At 44.8% G+C, this 21020-nt stretch overlaps 2 protein-coding genes across 10 annotated transcripts in view; one reads left to right on the top strand and one right to left on the bottom strand.

Moving 5' to 3' along the window:
- TGIF2 (TGFB induced factor homeobox 2) overlaps positions 1 to 21020 on the top strand; it is a 379781-nt gene that overhangs the window by 10117 nt on the left and 348644 nt on the right. For 3 of the 4 annotated variants that reach the window (XM_079979898.1, XM_079979897.1, XM_079979899.1), the window contains exon 3: positions 5768 to 10141. In XM_079979898.1, coding sequence (XP_079836024.1) covers positions 5768 to 6358 — 591 coding nt within the window. In that variant the 3' untranslated portion in view covers positions 6359 to 10141. Of the gene's footprint in view, positions 1 to 5767; positions 10142 to 21020 lie in introns of those variants that run through there. The other variant, XR_013839648.1, reaches the window with a different exon arrangement.
- DLGAP4 (DLG associated protein 4) overlaps positions 12828 to 21020 on the bottom strand; it is a 338739-nt gene continuing 330546 nt past the window's right edge. For 5 of the 6 annotated variants that reach the window (XM_079979044.1, XM_079979045.1, XM_079979046.1 and 2 more), the window contains 5 exons: positions 20549 to 20640; positions 19673 to 20082; positions 18561 to 18652; positions 17525 to 17677; positions 12828 to 16331 (listed from right to left, as the gene is read on the bottom strand). In XM_079979044.1, coding sequence (XP_079835170.1) covers positions 16113 to 16331; positions 17525 to 17677; positions 18561 to 18652; positions 19673 to 20082; positions 20549 to 20640 — 966 coding nt within the window. In that variant the 3' untranslated portion in view covers positions 12828 to 16112. The remainder of the gene's footprint in view (positions 16332 to 17524; positions 17678 to 18560; positions 18653 to 19672; positions 20083 to 20548; positions 20641 to 21020) is intronic. The other variant, XM_079979048.1, reaches the window with a different exon arrangement.

Here is a 21020-nt window from a genome sequence, read left to right as displayed (position 1 = left end):
TACTGACCAAGCTTGGTGCTCTTAGCTGGGATCTGACTGCACAAGAATGCTTAGTCTGTTCTGCTTGGCTTGCTGTGAGCACAAATATTCCGATAACAAGTTGCAGCTCTTGCTTGTATGCAGAGAAGGAGTTGGCTTGCTGAAGACCATCTAGATATTCAAGGTCACCTTTTGTATTTCTAAAAGCAACATAAATTGCACCTTTTTCTGGTACAGTGTACTTGTGCACAAATGTAGCTGAACATAAAAGTGGCTGTGAGATTTCTGCATGCAAATGTTTACTGGGACTTAATGATTGGTTGCTTGTTTTATGCAGTTAGAATTTGTGTGCAGCGGTGCCTCAGTTTTTCTCTGCATATGGGGCATAAAAGGTGTACAGCTCATTGAACCTGGAGTCTTCTAATCAGTAACTGGTAGGATCCCTTTTCTCCTTGCTTAAGGGGCTTTTAAATTTGTTTTTTTAGCAGTAAGACTATGGTAGGGTTGAGAGCTGGGTAATTTCCATTGTGTTAAGCATCAAGAATAGTGTCAAGACTTTCAGAGCATCTTTTTTACCCATGATGGCTATGCCCTGCCTCTGTGGTCAGAGCCAATATGCTTCTGAATACCAGTTACTGAAAATCGCAGGAGGAGAGTGCGTTATTTGTGCTCAAGGCCTGCTTGCAGGTTTCCCAGGTTTGGCCACTGAGAGACCAGGATGTTGGATGAGATAGACATTTAGACTGATCTAGCAGGTCTTCTTCTGTTCTTACCTCTGAGGCATTGTACAACATTGGGGGGGGGAGACCCTACCTTTCTTCTGTTATGGAGAGTCTTCACACTTGTTCAGGCATAGAAGAGGGGCAGAAGGGTCTCCTTGGTGGTTCTGTGCTCTTACCAGGGCAAGACGGGGGAAGTCCACATTGTGAATATGCCTGCAGATGTCTTCAACCTAGAAGTGTTTTAAATGTAAGCTGTGTTGAGCTGCCAGCTTCTGTTTTTAAGTCTTGTAAGTCATGTGCAAGGAAACCCCCAACTTCTTGCTCCACACGAATGGAAAAAACTATGTATACTTGTGAAAGGAGACCAGTTTGAGGCTTTGGAAACATGGTGATTGTTTTCTTGAGGCGGGTGGGGAGGGGATTAAAAACAGGGAAATTATTGAGTTTGTGTTAACACGTATCCCCAGGGAAAATATTTTACAGAGCTGCTGATTTGCAGAAGATACATCAGTCTACTTGATTTATTTACCCATAATTGTTCTCTTTGAAGCACTCTTTCATTTTGGTTTGGCTTTCAAGAAGGAAAAATTCTTCTACACCCTTGTGTGTGACGTGAAACAAATTGCACAGGCAGCAGCTGTGCTTCCCAAGGTCTTGTAACCAGCTCCTCATGGTGTTGCGCTAAGATTCCTAGCGGGCTTCTTTGGCAATGCATCCAGAACTTTTGCTAATTTGCCAAATGGAAACGTGATCGTCCCTCTCTCTTCCAAAGAGTGCAGTTGCACATGTTCGTACTGTGCAATCCAAGCTGGTGCCCTCCAGCTGTTCTAGACTGCAACGCTAATCAGCATGGCCACGCTAGCTGGGGCTGATGGGACTTGTAGTCCAAAACAACTGGAGAGTACCAGGCTGGCAAAGGCTGCTCTAATATCCTAATTTGTTCCTTTACAACTGTAACCAATCACTGTGCTATTGTGCAGTGTGGCTGCTTCATGAGCAGTTGCATAATGCTGTTGTAGGTAGAGGACGGAAGAAGGCTAATAATAATGATAGGCCTCGAGACCTGAGAGACTTAGTCTACAGAATGGTCCAGAATTGCACAATACATTTCTGCTGGAGTGAAGTACTACCTTAGTGGGAAATAGGATGGATAAACATGGTTAGTTCTTTAAATGGTGAGTTCATTGTTTGCAATAATTGAGCTTAGGTAGGTAAAGGACCCCTGGACGGTAAGGTCCAGTCGATAATGGCTTTAAATGAAATCTTTTGTTGTTGTTCAGTCGCTTAGTTGTGTCCGACTCTTCGTGACCCCATGGACCAGAGCACGCCAGGCACTCCTGTCTTCCACTGCCTCCCGCAGTTTGGTCAGACTCATGCTGGTAGCTTCGAGAACACTGTCCAACCATCTCGTCCTCTGTCGTCCCCTTCTCCTTGTGCCCTCCATCATTCCCAACATCAGGGTCTTTTACAGGGAGTCTTCTCTTCTCATGAGGTGGCCAAAGTATTGAAGCCTCAGCTTCACGATCTGTCCTTCCAGTGAGCACTCAGGGCTGATTTCCTTAAGAATGCAGAGGCTTGATCTTCTTGCAGTCCACGGGACTCTCAAGAGTCTCCTCCAGCACCATAATTCAAAAGCATCAATTCTTCAGCGATCAGCCTTCTTTATGGTCCAGCTCTCACTTCCATACATCACTACTGGGAAAACCAATGAAATCTTAGCTTTATTACAAGTATGTTTTCCCCTTTTGTGACCCTCATAGAAAACTCATTCATATTAAAAGATGAGGTGCACGCAGCAAGAACGGTGGAGAGAAAAAGGGAGAGAAGGAAAAGAGGTTGGGCAGTTCTAGAAGGAGTACAGTGGGTGAATTGTAAACAGGAATTTAATATCCAGTTTACTTTCTTGAAACATTTCTACACATTCTCCCACATCAGTCTTGTGGAGGCACACAGCAACTTTAAAATGAAGGGATGAAAGCAGCTGGTAACCCAGTGCAGAATTTTTTAAAAGTATAAGAACGTGCTGGGGCCAGAATGATCTCCTATTCCCAGTGGTCTTTCTTGGAAAGAGGTGTAGCAACTGACCCAACAGCCAGGGATGGGGAACATTTTCAGTTGGAGGCCATGTTCCCTCTCTGGCTGCAGGCCAATGGAAGGGGCCAGTGTGTGTTCCTGTCTTGTATTTATTTATCGTGAGCATCTTACTGCACCCAGGTACTAAGCATTCATGGCAGGTATGAAGACAGTAGAGATGTTGTCCTGCATCTAGGCAAGCTCGTCTTGTGTGCTCTTCTTGGTGGTCATACTGTTGTTGCTTTTATTATTCTGAGTCCTCTAATCTACATAACCTCTGCAAAATATTTCCATGTCTCAAATTATGAATATTTATGACTCAACCAACCAGCTTGGAAACTTCAGTTTCCATTTCATGGAGAGTTGGTGTTCTGCCCAGTAAGTACCAGCCTTCGCTTCTGGAAAGTTTTGGACTTGCTTTAAAATTACGTGAACTTGCTCGGATACCTTGCAATGTATCTTAGCAGAGGCCCAACCAGATACCCAATAATTTTCTGGTTTTCCTTGCCCACTTGTGTTTAACCAGATGCAATTCTGTAGTGTGAGAGGAATGTAGACTGCACCGCTGAGAAGTTTTTGAAATAAGTTGCCAATTAATTTGCGAACTGCTTGATCACAGCCGATTGGTATGCACATTTGTTCACGAATCTGTGAAATGGGAAAATTTCATTTAAATCAGCAGGCTATTCTTTCTATGCCAACCTACGCAACTTGTTGTCTTTTGTGTTTAAATTTCACAGAAAACAATTGCACTTATTTTAGTGGGGGATCACTTACCCTGTTTCCTGGGGATTATCTTTTGCTGGATCAAGGTTCTTGTCTATAGAAGAGTTTTCCACTCTTGATTACCATGTACACATGCATGTATGTGATTGGTTTTCACTAGCTATATGCCTAATCAAACTATACATTTTTTTTGAAAAACGATGGGGGCGGGAAACAGCCATTGCTGTTTCTTTGCAGTCCCTGGCGTCAGTTTTGCCCCATGCAAGCTCTTCATCATGTAATGACAAAGGGAGCCAATCCCAAGCTCCTGGAAAACGTGGCTGAGGGATTGGCCTTTGGGTCCAGCAGATCTGCTTCTCTGCAGGCAGAGTGGGAGCTTCACCCCCAAAGGCCTCTTAGCTGCAGTGGCAAGCTCTGCCACCAGCGTGCCTCTGCAGATGGTGATCTGTCAGTAGGGGCAAAAATGGGTGTGTTGGGGGAGCCTTTGGATCCTCAGGACCCAACAACTCCCACTCCCTTTACAAGGGAGAGCCCTGGAGCTGGCATAGTTCTCCACTCCCATTGCCTTTGAAACCAATGCATTGGATATTTTCTGTCTTGGCTAGTATGGGCTTGACTTGGGTTTAGGAAGGGGCAGTTCCTTCTCCCTCAAACCCCCCCCCAAAACCTCTGTCAGGTTGCTCTGCCCATCTCCATGAGACTTTTTGTGCCGTATCTTAGACTTGTTACAAAGTGTACACCAGACTTTCTCAGCTTGGTGCCCTCCAGATAGCTTGGACTACAGCTCCCATCACCCCACAGCTGGAGGGCACTAGGCTGGGAAAGGCTGCTGTTGCTCTTTCAGTTTTTACCTTTGACATCCAGCTCCGAGAAGAGTTCTGGGAAATTGGAAAGTTTGCATACCAGTTTGTTATATTTTTGTTGGTTGAAATAAAGGTATTGTCCGGTTAATACTTTTTGGTCTTAAACCTCAACTGCTCGTACTTCTGAGCATAAGGGACAGGAAATGCTCTGGTACAAATAATTCAGTAGATCAGTCTTTGGGTACTGTATTCATGAAAATAAAAATAGTTGCTGAATTATAACTGACCAGAACTGGAGTGAAACTTGAGAGAGGTGCACATTTCTCTATATTGGCTTTTTAATTTTTAAGCCCTAGATTGCAATGTATAAAGGAAACATCCTACATACTTTCTGTTCACTCCTGGACAGATCTGGCAGGAGAAAAGGCATGTCAGGAATCTTGGAATAAATGGTCTGTGCTTTACCCTACACTGGCTGGGCAGATCCCAGCTTGTAACACTGTGAAACAGAAATTCAGGTGGCAAGAGAATAGCTGTCTTCTCCTGGCTTCTCAAAGTGACAACAGGTGGCAAGGATAGGATGCTGGAGGCAGAGAATGAGCCACTGCCCCTCCCCAACCTTTTAAAAAACCTGTGGGAAGTGCAGTAATGTTCGATTTGCAACCATGATGCTGTTAAACCTATTTCCTATTAAAAAAAAGGGCTACATGTAACTCAGCGGCAAAGCACCTAGTTTGCATGGAGAAGTCTCAGGTTCAGTCTCAGGGAGTTTGTGAGAATAAAAGGAGTTTGTGAGAAGAAAGGAAAGAGCCACAAATGCTTTTTTTAAAAAGATAATTTTCATTATAACCATTTCCAGAATCACATTCAGATATACATTTCCATCGATTTCCCTTCTTCCCTTCCCCGATTGCTTTAATTTCCCCACCATTCCTGCATATTCTTATATATCCATTCAGATGACTCCCCCCCCCTTATTCTTCCTTTATTATATATTCCCAGTACTCTTTTTAACTATTTTGCATGCCCTTGGAGAAATGGCTGTATAGGAGCAGAAGAGGAGTCTTGTTCTTCTTGCCAGCGGCCCATCTAGTCCACAGCGGCCAACCAGCTGCTTCTGGGAAGCCAGCAAGCAAAACCAACAGCACTTGCCCTAGTTGTGATTCCTAGCACTTGGCATATTGCTTCCAACAGTGGAAGCAGAACATTGCTGTTCCGGCTGGTAGTCACGGACAACCTTATCAGTTATGAAAAAATACAATTGGCTATTGAAGCCTCTGCATTTCTCTCTCTTGCTCACTCACCTCTTCTTAGAAAAATGTGCCCCTCAACTTCCAGTGTAGCAAATGGGCAGCCTCAACTCTGCTCTTCCCTGAGAGTCTTAAGTCTAGCACCATAGCTGCTGCGCACCCCCAAGTCCTTGTTCCCTGGCATCTAACCGAGCCCTGTGCATTTCTCCCTTAGATCTGCAACTGGTTCATCAACGCCAGGCGCAGGCTCCTCCCAGACATGCTGCTTAAGGATGGCAAGGATCCCAACCAGTTCACCATTTCTCGCCGCGGTGCCAAATCTGCTGATGTGACACTGACCCATGCAGCCGCCGCCACAGGGTCCGGACTCCTCATGGTGCCTCCGGCCTCCTCCGCCTCCTCCAAGGTGCTCTCCATGTCGGTCTGCTCTCCCATGCCCTGCCACCCTGCCCGGTCTCTGGCCGGCAGCTTGACTGTGGTGACGAGTGAGCAGGAGAGCCCTCGCCCCACTTTCCAGCGGGTCAAGCTCGAGCCTCACCCCAAGCAGCCGCAGTTGAGCGCGACGGGCAGCACTCTGGCTCTCCTGACCAGGGCAGATGCCGCCAGTCCCACCAGCGGACTCTTCAACACGCCGCCGCCGACTCCGCCTGAGCTCTTCGGAGAGGACTTCAGCAGTTTCCAGTTGCTGGTGGAAGTGGCTTTGCAAAGGGCAGCTGAGCTAGACTCGCAGAAGCTGAGCGGGCAGCTGCCTCCGTCGCTGCAGAGAGAGGCCACTGCGCCAGCCCTCTCCAGAAAAACCAAGTAGCTTTCTCCAGCCACTAGCTCCTTTTGGAGGCTTTGGGGGTTCCCCTGCTCCTTCTCCCGAGTTTTTCTGTTGGCCTCTGCACTGAGGGTCCTCCCTGCCAGATGTTAACGCTGTGATATGGCTACCCCTCAACCAAGAGCAAAACAAGCCGAGGCTTCCTTGGCCGTTTTGACGCTGTGCTGCCAGCTCACCTCGGCTTCTAGAACGAAACTGTCTCCGCCGCAACGCAGGAGGACAACACATTCTTTGGCTAGCGTTTCACTTTTTCTGGACCTTGGCAGCATCCTTTCCTCCTGTTGAAGCTGCGTGGAGGACACTGTCTGACTAGGGGGGTCCCTGAACCACGCACAACCTGCTCTTGAAAGGACCGAGAGGCCTTAACGTGCTCTGAGAGAACATGGCTGGTGTTCTGTTACTGTGACTTTGCGATTTATTTTTTTGCTGTGGAGGATCCTTGTGCAGAGGTCCTTCTCTTCTCCCACTTTTTTTGAAGCCTGCTGACATGGAAGAGAACAGAAAAAGGGTCCAATACATAACGGAGGAGAGATAATTAAAAAACAAAAAAACCCAAGTACCTTAAAAATACGAATTATGGCGGGGAGGCGAAATGAGTGATTTCACCTCTGCCCAGAGAATCCTAACGTGTGTCCTTTTTGGGGGCGGGTGGGTGGGCAGGGGTTGTTTCTGTTTTGCTGTTTCTGTAGCATATCTTCTTTGACGTACTCTCGGTCTGGTGTGCATGAGTGGCTGGCCCCTGCATGTGGCCTAACGGGAGTCCCTGGCATGAGCAGATTTAACTGGAAATGCTAACGTTTGTGGCATCCCTCTCTCTTTCCACTGGGAGGTGGAGAGGGGGAACAATCAACGACCACCCTTCGAATACTGGTGCCAGTTAAAAAAAAGTATGGTGCTGTTTGAGCAATTTTATTATTATTATTATTTTAGGTGCTGGCTTTTCGTGACTTCATCCATTCCTCTCCCTGTGTTTTCCCCCATGTCATGTTTGAAGATGTGCAGATGTGATCAAAGTGGCAGGGAAGGATGCTCTGCTGGCAGGATGCTGGCTGAGACACAGCAATAGGGCATTTCAGAGGTTGGGGAGGAGGGATAGGATCCGAAACAAGACTCTTTGACTGTGAAGTTGCTTTAAAGAACCCTTTCTTCTTCGTTTTTCATTTTGAATTTTGTTGGTCGTGGACTGTAACTCGGGAAATCTAAGGTGTCTTTATGGATGTGCTGACAAAACTACCTATAGAGGGGGGTGGAAAACACCAACCTCCTGACTTTGTTTTGGATCCTTGCTCTCATCATGCTGAATGTAGTTTCTCTTTTGCTGATGGAGCACAGGTGCCCTCTTGTGGCCAGGAAGGGAGGTTGAACAGAGTAGGGTCTTCCATAGTGAATTACCTCTCCTGCAGACTACAAGCTGTGTATGACCCTGAAATTGCCTCCCTACATGATTTGATGTGTACCCATGTACTTGGCAGCCTTGGCAGAAATGTAGACCCACCTGATAGTATCTGATCCCCCTTGAGCAGCATTTTCCAAACTTGGGTCTCTAGCTGTTTTTGAACTACGACTCCCATTATCCCTGACCTGATCCAGCTAGCTAGAGATGATGGGAGTTGTAGCCCCAAAACAACTAGAGACCTACGTTTGGGAAACCCTGCCCAAGAGAGAGGGTGTGTGGAAGCCTGTGGCCCCAGCAGATGTTGCTGGAGTTCCAACTCTCATCATCCCTGACCAGTAGCTGGGGGGCATGCTGGTTTGGATGGGAGGGAGTTGGGAGCCCCAGCAGCATACGCAGGGCCATATATTCTTCATCTGTGGTCCATGCCCTGGATTTAAGGGGGTGGGAAGCTGGGGGTTTGCAAGACTGAACTGCCAAGACATGCATATATTTTTCATTGAGTTACGCCTCCCTCCCCCCTTTGGCCTGAGACCAGGAACTTGCAAAAAACAGAGTGCCCTGGGTGATATGAACATCCACCTTTTTTTATTTTAATAGTGCTGTTTCACTGTAAATGTAAGTTAAATAGTGATCTATTATATACACCTATATATCTTGAAAAACACTAATTTTTAGAAGGTGTTAGCCTAATTATTACGTTGCATGAATAGTAAAGCTAAAAAGCCCAGCAGGATGCAACTTTTCACATTTTTGTTCTCAAACTAGGTGTGCAAACCTGGTGTCGAAAAATGACAAGGACGGCAGTGAGTGCATTGGAGAACTGGAACTAATAGGGTGGGAATTGTTATGGCCTTAATGGAACATTGTGGTGTGCCTCCCCCCTTTTGCAAATTACAGATTTAGGGCTAAGATTGGTACAACCTGTAATTGCTGCTGCACAAATAATTGCCTGCTTTCCTTTTGTTGGTACTTTTTGATCTTTGGTGATCCTATATCAATCAGCAGGGTTAACTCTTGTCTAGAGAGCTGCTGTTTTGACATATTGATCCAGAAATTTGAAAAAGCAAATACATTGCCAAATTGTGCTGCTTTCTGTTTTGAAAAGCCTGAAGAGCTGCCTTGTAAACATACTTGGTTTTTTGTTTGTTTGCTTAATTCTAAAATCTTGTGGATTACTTTGACTGTTTGCATTGAATCTTTGGAAGGTGGCTCCTTCCATCTCCTTCTCAAGCTTGGTTCCTGTATTGTTTTCTGGATTGTGGAAGCAAAACTTGACCTTGCTTTCCCCCCCTCCAATTTTTTTTATTGATTTTCCAAAAATTTTTAGATAGACAAACGAACATAAATCTTAACTGTACTTAATCCAATCTTAGTAACATTTTTAAGTGACTTCCTCGAATCCCCCTGGCTCAATTTCAGTGTGTATTATTATAACAGTTTTCTAAAATTGACCTTGCTTTTTATGGGTTTTCAAGAATTATGTATCCCTTCAAAGTGTCACTGAAATTGGCGAGATACTTTTAAGCAGCAGCATCCCAACTCCAACTGAAGATACTTAGTCATGTTCACAATCTTAATTAAAAATGTTTGAGTAGTTTCCCCTCCTCTACCCTCAATTAGGCCCCCTTGACTTGGATTGGCAGCCGTTTGATTAGAATTGTGCCTCCATTAAATGAAGCAGTTTGAACCTTCTTTCCTGGCATTGCAGGAAACTTAAGCAGAAATTGCTGCACAGGGTAACAAGAGCAACATTTCAGTTCCTACAATGCACTGACTGTTCTTGCTGTATCTTATTTGTCCAAACAATATGGAGACCTTGTTTTTGATGGGATGGGAAGTTAAAAGAGGACGAAAAAATAAAGAGAGAATATTCTTTTGTCTGATGTTTATGAAGCAAAAAACTACTGTAAATAACTGTTTTGGATTTTTTTAATCAATAAAGTTTTTTTAAAAAACACACCACACCTAGTTTGTATGGTCTCCGTGCGTAAGAACTCTGACCTTCCCCTCTGGCTCTTTGCATCCAGTGTTGTGTGAATGTACGTACAGATGCATATAGTGACTGCCCTTACCCTAGGCAGAGGGTCATAAAAGCAGACAGCAGAATTCTGTAATGTAGAAGCTTGATTGGTGAAGGAGTTTGGCATATACAGAACACAACTTAGTCATTTCTTCTTAGCGGCAGGTGTGCTAGCATATTGAAAAGGGGAGCTCTCACTGACAGAATCAGAGCAACAATCCTTGATATTTCTAAAGGAGGCCACGTACGGTTTTTGTACAAAATACTTTATCCTTTCAGTGCCCTCTTTTTTTAAAAAAAGTCACATTGGCACTTGGTCCCCTGCTTCCTGAACAAATCAGTAGCAAGAGGGTTGTGCCCCTACTTTGGGAGAGGGGGTTGAATTTTTTTAAGTGTGATATACATATTAGGAGAAGAGCAGGCAGGCAAATGCTGCACTGCTAGATAGAGCTCTGCCTTCTCTGCATCCATGGCTACTAGTTCTTCCTTCATGTTCACAATTACGACTAGTTGCTGGAAATCACAGGAGTGGGAAGAACAGAAGGGACTCCTGTGCTCGGATCCCGCTTCCCAGTTTCCCACAGGCTTATGGCCACTGTGAGAACATTTGCAAATAACTCCTCTGGGAATAAAAACAAACCACCTGGTGGCAGGCTAAAGGCCTGTCAAAATGAAAAAGTGGTGGAAACCATCATGGTGGTATGCAAGCTGGACTTGCAAAAGGCTGGCTATAGACCAAAGCAGAGGAGGTTAGTCACTGCCAGCCTTTAGGAGTAAGTTTCCTGCTCTGATGGTCTGAAGGGCATTGCAGAGGGACCTGGGTGCACCCCTGGACCCAGCTAAATTGGGTGAAATCTGGACCATTGACCCCAGTCTCTCATAACAAGAGTTTTCTTAGACTCTTGGATTCACAGCCCAGTTAGACTGGCCAATACACACTGGACTGAGCAGCCACTTGATGTTCGAAGGCTGCCCTGGAAAAGGTACTTACCAGCACCTATTCCAGGAATGTGGTCTAGGTAAAGGTAAAGGGACCCCTGACCATTAGGTCCAGTCGTGGCCGACTCTGGGGTTGCGGCGCTCATCTCGCTTTATTGGCAGAGGGAGCCGGCGTACAGCTTCCAGGTCATGTGGCCAGCATGACCACTTCTGGCGAACCAGAGCAGCACACGGAAATGCCGTTTACCTTCCCGCTGGAGCGGAACCTATTTACTTGCACTTTGACGTGCTTTCGAACTGCTAGGTTGGCAGGAGCAGGGACAGAGCAACGGGAGCTCACTCCGTCGCGGGGATTCGAACCGCCAACCTTCTGATTGGCAAGTCCTAGGCTCTGGTTTAACCCACAGCGCCACCCACGTCCCTCCAGGAATGTGGTCTAGTTTGTCCAAAAAAACCAAAGTGTTGAGAGACATTTGTTCTATATTAGGCAAGAGATTGATAAAAGATCCCAAATCATGTCTGCAAAAATAATGAAGATTAAAATAATCCTAGGTTCTCTCAAAGACAAACTTGGATGGGTTTTTTTCCCCGGGTGGGGGAAGCCTATGCAAATTCATGCACATTCAGGAGGATCTATTTTCGCTGTAGTGTATCTTAACTCCTTGGTAAAAACAAAGCATCTGTGTGTGTGTGTGTGTGTGTGTGTGTTTCGGGGAAAGGGGCAGAGAAGAAACCAGGGATGATTCCTAACATTCTAAACAAGCCCATGGGCTGGTAAGGGTTGGCAACCCTTATTACAGAAGCATGCTGGAAAAAGCCTGCATCAAAAATTAATCTGAGCATCCTCATTCCACACATCAGACAATAGTTAATTGTAGGTGGCCAACATGAACTTTTGCAGAAATCAAAACAATTCTGCTCTGCAATCTCAGGACTATCACTCAGGGTCTCCCGTTACTTCCTATTCCTCTTACATTTGATCTTAAAGATCACCGCTCTTTGAAGAAGAGCAACAAACTAAATCGCCATCCTTTGTGAACTAAGCAGCTCTTCTGAGTGTGTTCTGGGACGGTGGCCAGATATGGACCCATGCCTCATTGGAAATGCTACATTCAGCCAATAAAATGATCTCAAAGTCAGAGTAGGGGAAAAGTTATAATTACATTTGAGAAGATTGCTTCAGCACTTCTTACCTGGCTTCCTTTGTTTCAAGTGAGTAATATGCAGAACCAAACTGAGTTTACACTCTGGTATTACAATATCCATAGGAAAAAAGGAGAAAAAGAACACCCACCTGTGTTAGATTACCATGAAAGTCAATAAACATGAGTTTATAAAATGCTCTGACCAAGGTTATTTTTATTTTTATTTTATTATTAATGATTGATTTGGTCATGCCCTCACGGGTGACAAAAACATTCCCTAATCTAACTAAAACCCTTGGTTGTTTTAGAAACATGATTTCCCGACCCCCACTTTACTTGTTGTATCTGGTTGCCTGCTCTAGAATGGAGTTCAGAGAGTAAAGATCACAAACTGCAAGAGACTGAGGTGTAAGGGCACAAAAGAGGCACCTTTCTTTGTTTTACTGTCGTTTACAATGGCAGCAAGGTTTCCATTACAAGACGTTGGGCCGCTGGGTCTAGATACAAGTTTTTTTGTTTCATTTCCTTTAAAAAATATTGCCACAAAGTTAACCACTATGGGGCTAAGCAATTCTTTCTTCCTGCTTTCCCCCCTGCTATAAAACTAAGGGAAGCAGGTGAAATCACTTTGGGGGGGGGGGGCGGAAGGGTCAGCTTTTTTGTTTTCATAGTTGGAAAAACAAAATCATGTTATCGATCAAAGCACTATGGACATTGATTTTTACATCCTCAGAATTATTAGATAATAACTATAAAAGCATTTTTGGAGCAGTTTCACCAAACAGGGGCATCTCAGTGATGGTTCTTTTTGGGTTGTTTCTTGAGGGGAAAACACCCCACTGACCCATAATCTTTCTCCAGAACTATTGCTACAACGGATGAGTAAATAAGTCACAACAATCTTCCTAGCCTTGTTACTGGGAACAAATCTGTTTCTTTTTATGCCTTGGAACAGCATGGTGCGGGGAGAGAAGACTGGACCAATATAAGGACAGCTGAAACAAATGAATTTTGCAATCTACTTAACAGGCCTCACCTGGTTGAGGGCAGGCATTGGCTGCATCCTCCTTACACCCATGCAGAAGTCTTAAAAGCTCCATTTAACCAAGCTGCTAACTTTCATGGCATACAGAGGCACAAATGAAATTTAACAGGTTTGGAAGTTTTGTTCCAGAAGCAAGGTTGCTGTCTCCCCCCCCCCCACCTACTGGGCCCCCTGCTGAGACTGTAGAGCTCTGGGTGTCTGGAAAGACAATTGTTTCATCCCTGGATGCAAAAGTTTCTGTCACGAAGAGGGTAGTATTGGTGAACTACCAAATGTAGGCCATTTGCTACCTTATCACCCTATTAGGTAAAACTAATTTGTACATAAAGCACTTTCCTCAGACTGGGCGAAGAAGTCTTCTGCAGAGGTGGGAGGTCTATCAAAGCAAAGGACAATTGACAGTTACACTGATCCAGCCACTGCAATAATCTTTATGCTTCTATGTCATTTCATGCAAGTGATATCCGTCTTTCAGTGCTGTCTTGCAGCTCAAGAAGCAGTGACTACTAATTACACTACTTAAAAAAAAACGCAGAAGAAAGAATGCTCAGAGCTATAAAATGAGGTGAAGGTTTATTGAAATCCAGTCACTTGTAAAACCAGCCAACTGCTTTTGCTTTGATCTCACCCCACCAACTAGATGAAAGCCCACACCTATTTCCTACCTATGGTTAGCAAAGCTGAAGACCTCCGGAGAGATCTCTGTTCATGACTCAAGCTTCCTTCACAGTGTCTTTTGAATCCAGTACCACTTCTATTCTTATTGCGACAGACTGAAGCCACTTCACACACCTTTTTTAGGTGTACACATTAAACACTTTTTGAATACACCTAAGATATAAAAAGGACAAATGTGGTAAATACATGGGTTGTGTGGGTAGACATGCCAGAGAACAGGGAATCAGTCGTGTTCTCTTCTATGTATACATGTGTGTGTGGGGGGGAAACATTTGTTTGCTGCTACATAATTAGAAGCAGCAGCACTGAGGCAGGGGAAGTGAAAGGTTGCTTAGGCTGCTGTCCATAAAAACCAATTAAGGTGGATGTACGTAGATTTAACGTTTAATCCCATTGACTTCAAGCGGGAATCTCCGAGCTAAAAGACACTCACCAGCAACTGAGTCCATCAAGCAATTACCTGCCTAATTCCCAAGATTGCTGCCTTTGGAAACGTGAGTAAAACAAGTAGCATTCCACACATTTCAAATTTTAATACAAAGAACTGTGAAAGTCAGCCATTTGTTTCAAAAGTCAGTCAAGGACTGTCTACCATTGTTATAAAGACATTTGAGGTAGGGGAAGGGAAAAGAGGGGAATAAATCAAGCTTGATTTGAAGCCACGGTCTATATGGCCAAGCTTCCACAGGTTACAAAAATGCACATTATGTGGGCAGCTGGAGAAATCTGTAACACTCTCTATGCATAGACACTGTACACAGCATTCACTGACATGATTTAAGTTGTAGCGTTTTATCATCACCTCCTTAAATTACTAATGCACCAGAATAAAATTCCTTTGGAGTTTTGACCACCTGAACAACTTCTATCATCTTCCACAATGGTAGTGCACAGCTTTCAGACAAATGCACACTTTTTTGTGGGGGGGGGGGGAGGAGGGGTCGCAAGGTGGTGGGCAGAGGAGAATGTTGGAATTGGCTATTTGACTCCTGGCTCCACAAAATGAGGCCAAAATGGGAGAGGAGAAAGAGAGGAGGGTCAAACTGAAGGTTGATGACAGCATCCCCAAATAAGATGGGACACAGAGGGGTGGGATGGGCAAGAGGAACCTGAAAATATGCAGGGTATATATTTTTGCACACACTTTTACACACATCTAGCTATAGTACATGTAAAAATATATGCTATACATACACCCACCCTCACCGAGGTGCTTTTTAAAGACACCCTCTGAATGCGTGCATGTGTGAATGGGTACGCATGTGTGTGTGTGTGTGTGTGTGTGTACGAGTTAAATATACAGATCCTACTAAGTGTATATGTGCATATGTACACATACATACAGGTGGGCAGGCAAACTGCCAAGTCTCCATCAGCTACCTCCTCTTTGATTTTCTGTACAAAAGCCATTGTCCTCCACTGGAGAATATTACACACCCCTTTGATACAAGTCCCTCCCCTTGTGTAGCAGCTGCTTTCTTATACACAGATCTTTGCACACACAAAAAAACACACATAAAAATTGCAGGGAGGGGGGGATTGTAGGAATGAGAACAGAAGAGTGTGGGGGGACGGGACCTATGAATCCATGCTGTATTTCTGACTGAGCACCCTGTGCGGGAAATCTTTCTGTTGCAGCACCATTCAAGGGAGTGTGCACAGGCCACAACAACTATCTTATTGCACTTGTTTTGCTTCCAGGCTGTGTTAACATCCCACTCCATTTACATCCCACAGATCTCACCCTCGCTTTACATAATTAAACCAAAGCCACCCACTGCCACCCACCCCACCCCGGGCCACCTACTCCCAAACCCACCTCTAAGGGAAAACAATACATAATAAAATCAAAAGGCTGCTCGCTAGCAGAGTGCAACAACAGCACACACTGAACAGGGTGTTTTCTTCTGGAGCTCTGTGGAAGATTTTACTTCTAACACAGTAAACGACACCATGCAGAAAAAGGATGACAAAGAAAGGGGAGCTAAGAACTATAGAACAGGAGAAAAACTAGGAGCAGGAGTAGAACAAGAGCAGAGAGGGGGAAAAGAAAGACTTTGTGGAGGGGAAGACAGAAAGAATACAGTGAGGAGAAAAAAGCGCAGCATGGCAAGTGCCCAAGGCTTTGTTTCAATTTTTGTCCATTTCATGTAAACAAGCTAATAATTCTCCTTAGATAGAACAAGTAAAAAGGTTGCAGTTCCAAGTCTGAAGGGCTGTGTTTCCAAGAGTCTGTTCCACCACACCACAGCCAGTGTGAAACAGGGTGGGAGAGAGAGAGAAAAACCCAAACCACAGAACCAGGAAGGGATTCTCCTTCAAAATTTTCATTACTTAAAGCTGGAGAGGGGAAAAAAGAAGAAGAGAGAGACAGACAGAGAGATAGCCAAATTGGGAGCCCTTTGTACGATTGGCTCTGTGTCTCTAGACCAAATAAATCGCACTAAATTTAGTGAACCTTATTTTTCCTTTTTAATGGCATGAAAAAGAGTGTGTTTTCTTCCTCTTCCCCTTGCTCAAAGACGGGTCTGTGCCTCAGGAACGTAGATTTCAATGCTGTCCGCGCTCTCGGTGGCAGAGTTCTGCCGGACTGAGGCAGCGCGCTTGGCTGCCATGAGGCGCTTGCGGGCTTCCTGGCGCTGTTTATCCACCGAGTCAGAGGCCTTGTCCCGGTTCAGCTGGGATTTAGGTTTGGCTGGCTTCTTTGGCACAGGAGGGGGCGGCTTCTTCTCTTCCTTCAGGGAAAAAAGAACAGCAAAACATTAAAAGGAACTGCAGGCAGATCTGTTCTCTTCCTCAACAGTTTTGCCTGTAATCAAAGTTCTGCGCCAAAAATTTAGGCTGTTATTCAGCACATAGGCTTAGGGGTTTTTTTTTAAAAAAAAATGCTGGTATCCCCGCGACGGGGTGAGCTCCTGTTGCTCGGTCCCTGCTCCTGCCAACCTAGCAGTTTGAAAGCATGTCAAAGTGCAAGTAGATAAATAGGCACCACTCCGGCGGGAAGGTAAACGGCGTTTCTGTGCGTTGCTCTGGTTCGCCAGAAGCAGCTTAGTCATGCTGGCCACATGACCCGGAAGCTGTACGCCAGCTCCCTTGGCTAGTAAAGCTAGATGAGTGCCGCAACCCCAGAGTTGGCCATGACTGGACCTAACGGTCAGGGGTCCCTTTACCTTTAAGTAATGTGAACACATTCAGTATTGGTATTAGAACCACTGGAATTCACAAAGTAAGGTACCCTTGACTCACAACTGTGAGAAAATACAGTTGGGGCTTAAATAGACTATTTGCAGTAAAGCAGCATCAATTTATATCATTCCCTAGTGCTACAATTATTCCTTGTGCACCCTATAGGAGCACAGATCAGAAGTGAGATGGGAAACATGGGGAGGGAGATTTGGACAGGAGGATCTGACTTTTAATCTAGCATTTTTACACCAATTTTCTTATACTATTTCAGAATGGTCTAAACACTTTCTACCATTCCCCCCCCCCTTGTCAGGGGAAAACACAGACTCCTGCAGTCCGTGTTTTTAACAGCAAACAGGGAATGTATCAAAACTTTCTACAACCACCTCTAAATTTTGCAAGATGCCTGAGGACCCCAATATATGCAACATTATTATTTTTTGTATTTAGTCTCATTTTTGTAAAGTGCCTTGGAAGCATGTGCTCTGTGTGTGTGTGTGTGTGTGTGTGTGTGTGTGTATTTTGAAAATCAAACAATAAATCAAACAAAAACTGATCAGGCACATTTACTGGAAGCAAATCCCATTGGTTAGAGCAGCAGGTTTAACTTCCAAGAAACCTCTTAGGATTATGCTGTAAATTAAGCTACCTAGCACAGACCAAGCCACTTTTCTTCTCTTTTCAAATGCTCCAACTGAACTTGTGCTGCTAAGCACCATTTCTTTATAAACTCCATGCTCACCTTCTTCTCCGGTGGCTCCGTTAACTGCCAGCCATTAGCCTTTAGGTGGTACAGCTCATCAAATTTCATGCTGATGTCTTCGATGGACAATTGTAAGAGATCCCAAAAACCAGCAAGGTCTTGTGCTGTGGGCCTGGGATTGGAATTGGGGTTCTGACAGAAAGAGAATGTGAGTTAATTCAGAGTTAATGTTGAAGATGAGACTTGAAGGTCGTTTTTAAGTTCACGTGGAAACATCTGAATCTCCTGACTGCATTCAACATAGCACTAAAGCCGGAAACTTATCTTCTCTCTCCCCCCGCCCCTCCGCTGCACTGCAACATTGAAAACTCTTAATTGCCTGCTGCAGATCCGTATACTTTTCAAGTACAATTTAACATACCGTATTTTTCGCCCTATAGGACACACTTTTCCCCCTCCAAAAATGAATGGGAAATGTGTGTGCATCCTATGGGGACGCGCCGGGCTCCGGAGGGTTGCGCAGAGCTTCCTGAAGCCGGCGCGGCTCCCTAGGCTTGCGGATAGCAGGCTGTTCTGGGGGCTGGGGTCGGGGGAAGCTCGGGCTTCCCCCGCGCCAGCCCCATGCCTGGGGGGGGGATATTTTTTTCCCTTTATTTCCCCCCCAAAAAACCTAGTTGCGTCCTATAGGGCGGTGCGTCCTATGGGGCGAAAAATACGGTAATTTGTTTCTCCTGGTTTACTTGGTCAAATCTGTGGCTGCCTCAATCACAGCTATGTCCTCACATATCCTCTTTGATCTACATTACCATATGGTTTTAAGTTTTGTTTTTTTAAAAAATCCCATTTAACACTGTGGTTGTATGTGGATTGGTACTGGGGAAGAGACAACTCATCCAGGAGTCTCTCTGGGATGGGAACATGGCTGAGTTAAAAAACTGCACTGAGGTACTTGGCAGAAGAGAACTGTAGGCACACTGCCACATTTTTTACTTCCTATGCAAAAGCCTAATAAGTGACCAAATACTCCCCCCGCTTAGACACAATTTATAGCAATTGCAGAGATTTCCACACTCACCAAGTTTTGGTCACAGAGGCCACGGAATTGCTGGAACTTCTGTGACATTAGTAACTGTGCACTGCCCACTGCACTGAGGACTTTGCCTAAGACTGAATTAGAAAGGTATATTTTAGAAGATGAAGTGCTTTGAAAAATAGAACATATAAGGATATTTGAGGTGAGAGTGGCTCCCTTTGTCCTTCAGATTTATCTTCCTTTCCCTTCAATAACCAAAGTGTTTTTCATTCGGAGCCATTAATGACAAGCCATTAGAAATGACTCATGGCTCCTTTGTGAGGGCATGTTTTGTTAGCCCTTGTTCTACTGCCAACAGCAATACCCTGTACAGCAGCCACCATCGGGAATGGCAGACAGCCATACTGCTGCCAGTTTCTTTGTTTGTAATACAGTGCTAGTGAAGTCTAGCAGGGATAGCGAGAAGCCTTATTTAATATTCTCCCAAAGGCCCCTCCATAGCATTTGAGGACACAACGCCATCAAAGAGCCCAAGATCTCTGAGTGCAATTTACCCTCATCACAGATTTGTGAGCAACAGCTATTTGCTAGCCTATCTCCACCCAACACTGACTTCATTTCAGTTTTACCAGGTGCAGTGTTTTAGTTGTTTTTTTTAAGTCACACATAAAAATGTGGTTTTTGAATACATCCCTGATGTGTTCCAAAAAAATGACGCTGAAGTCCTCTGTCTACCCACTCTGCAGCCACATTTAAAGGTCTCAAGAGAGCATTCTCATTCAGGCTCCATTTACACTTTAATTTCCTCAGAATAGGGAATGGAGTGACATAGCTAAATGTGATCTCAAGGAAAATTAGGTAGCAGATTCTCTCCATAGTAGCACTGAAAACAATGAAGTGGAAAACACATCGGAAGAAACTATGGATTGTTGCCACTGTCCCTACAATATTGAAGAAGAAAAGAATTTGAACAAGGCTCTCCACTTCCTTTCTCTACAAGATCCCCAGTAAAAAAATACGAAGTGTTCCTTTCAGTAAGTTCCTATTTGGGCCCAGCCTCACACTCATTCATGAACACTGTGCCAGGAAAAGATTTCACCATTTCAGACTGAAATCTCCTTTACCACCAGAGTCAGTTTATTATCCATACCAACCTTCTTCAGAGAGATTATTCTCTTTGGTCTCTTGGTCCATCTGACGACACCATCCTTCTAACCTTTCAGTCTCTGCCTGCAGCAGCTTCTGAAACCAATACCCGTCCCTTCGGCAAGCTCCCGGCTGTGTTGGTTCTGATGGAGTGTTGGTGGATGTTTCAAGCCAGGGGTCCGGAGGAGGAAGAGAGGAAGGCTCTAGGGCTGGGTCATTGCTATCTCCATAGGAGAGGTTTCTCTTGATCTGGGAGGGCATGGCTGTTTGCCTCGTACTGGCATCAAGGCTGTTGGAGTTGTTGCATGGGGGGCAATCAGCAAGGCTTCTCTCAGGTGATTTACAGGTAGAGTTGTTCGGTTCTTGTGAATCAGAATCTGTATCCTGCTTGGCTGACATGCTGTGAGAGTGGCTGTTGCTACAAAGAGAAGGAGGGAAAGAGAGAGAATCAGAGGAAGCAGCCCTTGAGGAGGGCCGATTCGTTACTTGGCACACAGACACAACGATCTGCATCTGTTCGGGGCACCTGCAGCTGAACTGCGTTTCCTTGCCCCGTTCCTCTCTGCACACAGACACACACGCACACATGCAGACAGACAAAATTATAAGGTTGCCTGCTCACTGCAATAGGCCATCCAAACAAAAAGACTGGCACACATCTATAATTACATTTCCAGTTCTATTTGTATTTTATTTTTTTATTCCAGGTTTCCAATGATTCACCTACATTACTAAGCCAACATGCTACTACTGGGAGAGGTTCTGCAACCCATCAATGCTCAGTGATTTGAGGCAGGAAAAAAGAAAGAGGGAACTAAACTATAAAATGGGAAACTGCAGCTGGACGAGGTTTTTTTTCAAAAAAGCCTGCGTCTTCCACTTACCGCCACTCGTCCTCTACCTGTACCCCGATGGACTGGAATTTGGTGGCTGATGGAGGGGGCTCCTCTTTTGCCACTGGCTGAAGGCAGTCAACCTTATTAACAAAAAGATACAAACAAAAAAAACAAAAACACAAAAACTTGCTGCTAGAATTCACATTTGAAGGAAGGAGGCATGCACGCACACAAACACACACACATGCACTGGTCATGCAGACACCACACATCAAAAGGCAGCACATTTTCTTTTCTTTCTTTTTCGCTATGGAGATGGGGAGAGAGAGAGGGAGGGAAACGAGGCTGCTGGCACCATAAACCAGGCCAATGCCATCCTATCTAAAGCTAATTTCAAGGCTGTTGCCATTCACAGTAGATTTTTGTTTAGTCAGGGATTTTTAACTGAATAGTTATGCATCTGCGATGTGAAATTTTAAACTGCTTTAATTTTTTTTATAAAAAAAAATATACTTTCTTG

This window comes from Podarcis cretensis (assembly GCF_951804945.1).
Source record: "Podarcis cretensis genome assembly, chromosome: 6".
NCBI classification, from domain to species: domain Eukaryota; kingdom Metazoa; phylum Chordata; class Lepidosauria; order Squamata; family Lacertidae; genus Podarcis; species Podarcis cretensis.
Note: the sequence above shows the minus strand (reverse complement) of the source record. Positions and strands in the feature narration are given on the sequence as shown.